Here is a 6,616-nt window from a genome sequence, read left to right on the forward strand (position 1 = left end):
GGCAATGAATGTATAAATGCGCTTTACACAATTGATGTATGTATGGATTGTGATAAGAGTTGTATGAGCCCCTAATAAAACGATTAAAAAAAAAAAGAATAGGAAAGTGTTCAAAATGGGAAGGGGGATTTGTTTTCAGAGGTGGGAGAACATAATGCCAACACAGTATTTACAGATGAGTAAATACTGGAAGTGTATGAAGATGTTCTGTGCTTTTTTAATCTTGTAAGACACACAGAAAACGTGCATAGCTTTTCAAGATCGAAGAGCACCTTTTGATGACTGTCTACGTCCCCAGTGAGCCGCCTCTCTTTGCTCTTGTCATTCTTTTGCAGACCTCAAGTCCCATAGAAGAAGCCTCAGGAGGACATCCAGGTGCACTCGCCCAACCTCACGGTTCTGGTAAGAAGTCCTCAGGGCCCCTGCCTTTGAGGATCGCTTGTCTTCCCTTTCCTCGGATCACAGATGCTCATATCAAGATGAGAGCACTGAGGCTGAGTGGTGTCCCCTCAGAATGAATCTCTTCCCCCTCGCCCACCGAGGGCCTGACCTCATGCATCCCACCCTTGGCATTTCACAGCATAAATTACAGCCTTTCTTCTGTCTTTTGTTTCCCACCAGAGTCTGGGCTCTTAGCTCATTGAATTTCTCTGAACCTGACCTGAGGAATCCGTGCACTCACACAGCCTGTTGTTGACAGAATAGAAACTAGGACTAGGACTGGGTTCCCGTGACTGTCTCCACCGTCGTCTCCCTCTGCTTGCTTAGCCTGTTAGCAAAGCCTTAAGAGCAGTCAGCAGTACAGCACAACACCTTGGAAGGCCTTGGGTGCTCTCAGCTTCATGACTAGTTAGTTAGCCTGTGGTCAGTAGCCAGAGGTGTGGTCCATGACAAGGTAGAGTAATCCCACGTTACCCACCACCATGCTAGGCCACTGCCCAGTCCTGCCGCGCCACTCCTGATCAGGCAGGGCGGGCTCCTGTTGCACAGCTCTGGCATCCAGCCCTCTCCTGGCCCCTGGCCCCTCCAGACGGAAGAACAGTTAGCCAGCTGAAAGCTGTCACATACACACCAACATTCTCAGGATGATGTGCACTAAAAGTCTGCAGAACTAGGGCTTGGGCCACCTGTCTCTTCCTGCCAGCCTCCCCGCATCAACTGTCTGTGTGGGTCTGGCTGGCATGTGGCTTCTTTGTGTCTGGAGGGCGGCTGGGTGGGATGGAGAAGCTGTAGGGCAGGCAAATCAGAAAACCAGGGCAGTCAGAACCAGATGCCCAAGGCACGTGGAGAAGACTGTGGTCCCTGCTCTGTCCCTCCTTCCAGCGGACTCTGCCTCCTTTCCACTCAAACCCACTGCGTGTAGGCAATTCCAGCGCAGAGGTTCTGATAGATCCCTTCCACACCAGGGCACGGGATAGGGGCCTCTGATCAGCTCCAGGCCCAACTCTGCAGGGATCCTTGAGCAAGTCGGTCCCCCCAGGACCTGCCTCTCCCACCCCTCCAGTCCCCCACTTCCCCTTCCCCTGTAGAAATTGAAGCAGCCTCATTCCAAAATCCCTTAAGTCCCCTCCAGCACTAAGTTGCTCTTACTGGTTATGCTTTCTAGGCGTTTTGTGTTTTAAACAAGGGTCACAGGAAGAGGAGCCCCTAGGCCTGTTCTCTGCTGTGGTGTAGAAGCCTTGGAACTGTGGACAGGGACACTGTGCAGGAGGGCTTTCTCAGGCCCAGTAGACTGCCTAGACCAGGGGTGGGGGAGCTGTGGGCAGTGGAAACAGGGCCACTTGTCTCCTCTAGAAACTAGGGCAGCCAACAGTGGGGAGGAAAGTGGAGCCTGTCCTGGCCTGGCCAGAGGCTTGCAGAGTGTCTTTCCTCGGCTGGAGAGAGGGAACTTCAGCCACAAACTGCCCAGGAGAACAGAAACGCTTGCATTGGCTCCCAGCCCCACCCTGACTGTGGGTGGGGGTCCAAGGCTGAGAGGCACAGTCTGCACTGTGGACAACAATTCTTGCTTTTGACACCCCCTGGTGTCTGCTGACAGGAAATGGGTCAGTTGAAAAGAGAAAACAACATTTGTTTCTAGCAATAACTGTGCTGAAAGGCCAGTGAATGGCTAGATTGTCGTCAGAATACAGTCCTCCCCTCTGACCAAGCAAAATAAACTTTCAGGGCAAAACCCTGCTCTCTGGCACTCCGCCCAACCCCAATGGTGTTTACCCAGAGGGCCCTCATTCTGCCCGCAGACCAGCGGGTCGTCTGGGGATGACAACCATCATCCGGGTTGGCAAAACGGCAGAGTACGGTGACATCTACTCTGTCCTTGCAGGCGAGGAAAAGCTCCATGTGGTGGGAAGAAGCCTTGGAAAGAATGAGGAAATGTCTCAATCTCAGTTCCAACCTATTCAAAGGTATGGACTGATGTTAATGATTGTTTCCCACCCAAAGAAACCCTGGGAATGGAACTCCTGCCCCAGCCCTCCCTGTTGCTTGCTGCCGAGTGAACCTCCGCGTCGGAGGAGAAGCAGCTCTGTGCAGCTCAGCTCTGCTGGGACTTGTCCGCAGGGCTGTGAGGGGCAGTCCAGTCCTTAGAAATAGATCCTGACTGCCTTCTGACTGGGTCTCTTCAGCCAAGTTTCTCAATCTTCTTATTCTCTACCCCGTCTTTAAAACAGGGGTGCGAGTCTTTACTAAGAATAGTGGCAGAGAGATTAAGATTAATAATAGGACTCCTGGCATTTCCCAGGGACCTGAAGACTTGTATTCACACCAAAGCAGGCACCTGAGTGTTGACAGCAGCTTTACGAATAATCACTCACACTGGAAACGATCCAGACGTCCTTCAACCCAGGACCGGGGAAGCTCTCTAAGAGATGTGGCAAAAGGGTCAGCAGATGGAGAGCCTCTTGGTCTGCATCCGCAGCCCCTGGCCATTCCCATGAGGGAGGTCAGACATAGCTCCACCCTCCAGGCTTTTTAGTATTCCTGACACCAACTGCCCCTCCCACTTTCTGCTCCCTGCTGGGTCCAATCATTCCCTGCCATGGCTGTGTACCACTCACAGGCCACCCTCACAGTTAGGGGCTGGTTAGGGAAGTAACAGGCTACATCTCAGGTTCAGAAATGCTCAGACAGGTTTTCAGTCAGGACAGCCTCTTCTCAGCCATGCTTGAAGGCAGGTCTGTCTCCGGTAAGTATGACAAGGCTCTTTTGGGCTGAAGATGCTCAGTCCCAGCTCCACTGAGTGACTGCCGGCAAGCCTCCTGCCTGAGGGCTCTGTTTTCTCACTGCCCAGCCTGGAAAGTGCACCACGCCGGTCTCCTGGTTTGCTCCTCCTGTTTCTCTGTCGCTGTGCCTTGCTCTCTCACCGTCTCCAGAGTTACAGCTTCATCGGTCTGCCTTCTGGGTTGAGGAGGTTCTAAGCGCAGGGGTCCTGGGTCCAAAGGACGCACTCCGCTCATCTCTTCTTCTTGGTGGCCATGTGGTCACCTTTCTCACCTCTAGGACGGCTCATGTTAAGCCTGGGAACTTGGGGAAACAGACTCCACAAGGATGTCGTCTACCTCATTTAAGTTCTTAGCAAACTGTTCAATTCGCTTCATGGGCCACAAACACTAGCCATTTGGTGGGACGTACACGCCTCGGGCTAGAGGGCCATATTAAGGACTTCATTGCACCAAAGGCTCAACAGCCAGTGATGAGCAGGTGACACAACTTGCTGGCTGAAAGCAAGGAGCACTTGAAGCACTTGCCAGTGTGGATTGCAAGTCACTGTAAAGAAAACAAAAATTCTCACAACTGGACCAATAGCATCATGATAAATAGAAAGGTTGATGTCAAGATTGTGTTTGCTTGGATCCTCATCAGCGCTCACGGAAGCAGCAGTCAAGGTTGTGAGAGAGCCCTGGAGAGGTTACCACTGGGGCATGTTGGACACAAAGTACACAGGCTCTGTGTGTGTGTGTGTGTGTGTGTGTGTTTATTTTTCACAAGTACTTGTAAAACTGCAATTCCCTTAAAATGAAAGCATTCCCTTTCCAAAGGGAACTATTGATGTAAGGGCCAGGCACAGTAGCCTTCCGATGCTCTTCCCCTCAAAGACGATTTTCTAAGCAAGTGGCCATGATTAGGCGAATGGTTTTACTGTCCCCTTTACTCCATGCAAGAGCCCTTCAAGGTCCATACCGTTACCTCCATTTTACCCATGAGAGAAACTTCAGAGTTTAAATTGTTTGTTTTTCTAAGTTTACCTAGTTTGTGACTGTATCAGGCAGCTACATTCTGCTACATAACGTAACAAACAGCCCCACATTTCAAAAAAAATCTTTTTATTGGGGGCTCATACAATCTTATCACAACCCTTGATAATTTGTAAATTATTATTTTGTCATATCATGCACTATCTGACGCAGCCCCACATTTTTTGTGACTTAAACATTTCGTTGTTGCTCATGCTCCCGGTCCACCAAGGACTGACTAGGGATGGTGTTCTTTATGTTACCTTCTATCAAAGACTCTCGGGAGAGAGACAGGCTTTCTGCCCCAGTAAAAAGCCACCGTCTTGGAAATGCACAGGGGCAGTTCTGTCCTGTGAGTCGGCATCGACTCAGTGGCAGTGACCAGAGACCCAGGCTGGGGGAGGCGCCTCTCTGCTTGTGCTGCCTTGATTATTACAGCAGGGAAAAGGGGACTTGGAAAATGACTTGCTGGCTCTAAAAGTTTCGCCCGCAAGTCCACATCACCTTCGTTTACATTTCATTTGTTAAAATCACATGATCACTTATGTAAATGAAGAGGATCAAAAAGTACTGCCCTACTATGTGTCTGGAAGGAGAACCAGAAACATGCCGATGAACAGTGCTAATAACAGTGACAAGTCAAATCCACATGTGTTCCTTTTGTACCATGGGACTCAGGATTGTAGCACGGACTCCAAAAGCAAGCTCCCTGCGTCAAGGTGATGCCGACTCAGAGAGCCTATGGGACACCAACTGCCCTCCCACTTTCTGCCCCTGTGAGTTTCCAAGACTGACAGACTCTTTACAGGAGTCGAAAGCCCCGTCTTTCTGCCAAGGAGCAGGATAGTGGATTCGAACTGCTGATCTTGGGGTTAGCAGCCCATCTCATAACCACTATGCCACAAGGGCTTCTTGTTGCAAGGACTAGAGAGGTATAAAAGCATGGAAGGATTTAGCAAGGGATCTGCCTTACAGTTAGTGTTTAATAAGTGTTGAAATTGAATCATAAATAATCGTTAAAGTTAAACAAGTCCTGCTTGTTCTCAGTATTTTTGCTGCCCATTTTTGAGCTCCATCCTCTCTGGCTTCTCTTGAGAGTCTGTGCCGGCAGCTTGCTCACAGGTGCGAAGGCCCCATGGCTGTGCCTCTTGCACCAGCCTTCCTCTCCCAGCGAAGTTCCTGTGCCCCGCTGAGTGCCTCACTGAAGAGGCCTGGGCTGTGGCCAGAACGGGATGATTTATTCATTCTCTGGAGAGGAATCCGAGGTCTGGAGCGAGGCCCAGGCTTGCCTGGGAGCATGCGGCTGGTTAGTGGTGAGTCGGGTCTCCTTGCTGCCACTTGCTGCCACCTCGCACACTGGGCTGGTAACCAAGGCCTGTTAGCAAGCGTGTGCACTTTCTACACTTTCCAATGTCTCACTTTCTGTCTTCCAGTGCTGAAGGCGAACAAGAAGACACTTCAAAGGAGCCGCCAAAGGATCGAAAAGACAAAGACATGTACGGCCACTGAAGAAGTGCCCAAGGAGGCTATGTAACGTGTTGGTTTTAGTGGAATACTATTTCCTTGTTTGTGAGGGCCACGCTCTTCCTGTTTTTATGTGGACATGACGTGTGTCTTCGTCCAACTAAAAGCCGTTCTTCAATTGAAGATGTGGTTTACAATGGCAAACATCTTACAAGCAAGGAAATAGAGTGATGACAGTATGTCTACACCTGCATTTCCCACACGAGTTCTCCATTTCCCCCGTATGTATCTCTTCATCCATTGAGATAGGTTCTTTCTCTCTGCTGAGGTAGGTTTTCAAGTGAATATTCTTTTAAGGTAGTCAAATTCTGGCTTATTGCCAAGAGAGGATTTTGTCAGGAGCACACTGAAAAGGTGTGATTTTCCAAAAACAGCATCTCTCGATTGTTCTCTGTCCTCAGATCACTGTCGGATATTCAAGACCTGTCTAGCATCTCCAATGAACGAGATGGCTCATTTAAAGAAGCTTCATGTAAAACACCCAAAACACGCCACGCGCCTACCAGTGTCAGCACGCCACTCAGCCCAGGTAAGAAATGACCCGCAGGAAGGAGCAGTGTTCGGGAAAAGGAGCAGACAGCCTCTGCCCCGTTGGCGCCCCACGGGATGTGAGACTGGGGGACAGTTGTTGCTAGCTTAGTAGGGTGGTAGTGGTGGTGACTAAGCTGCTGTTAGAAGGCTTTAACTGCAGTGGTAGAGACTTATAAATGCAAAGTCTGCTCAGTACTCTAACCACCACTGCATTTAAGGCAAAAACATTGGATTCTCTAGTGTTTGCTCATGAAGACACTACCTTGCATTTAAACCACTTTAATTCTGAGTCCTGCATTAGCACACCAAAAAACCAAAACACCAAACCC

General features: G+C 49.9%; 1 protein-coding gene across 1 annotated transcript in view; it reads left to right on the plus strand.

Annotated features, from left to right (window-relative positions):
- The window catches only part of TEX14 (testis expressed 14, intercellular bridge forming factor), a 59,505-nt gene that overhangs the window by 30,469 nt on the left and 22,420 nt on the right, over window positions 1-6,616 (plus strand). Inside the window, exons 20-23 of the mRNA XM_045299296.1 lie at window positions 336-402; window positions 2,324-2,405; window positions 5,666-5,728; window positions 6,158-6,285. Of these exons, the coding sequence (XP_045155231.1) occupies window positions 336-402; window positions 2,324-2,405; window positions 5,666-5,728; window positions 6,158-6,285 (340 nt within the window). The remainder of the gene's footprint in view (window positions 1-335; window positions 403-2,323; window positions 2,406-5,665; window positions 5,729-6,157; window positions 6,286-6,616) is intronic.

This window comes from Echinops telfairi, unplaced genomic scaffold (genome assembly GCF_000313985.2).
Source record: "Echinops telfairi isolate 266 unplaced genomic scaffold, ASM31398v2 ScPeMD7_7458;HRSCAF=8496, whole genome shotgun sequence".
NCBI classification, from domain to species: Eukaryota; Metazoa; Chordata; class Mammalia; order Afrosoricida; family Tenrecidae; genus Echinops; species Echinops telfairi.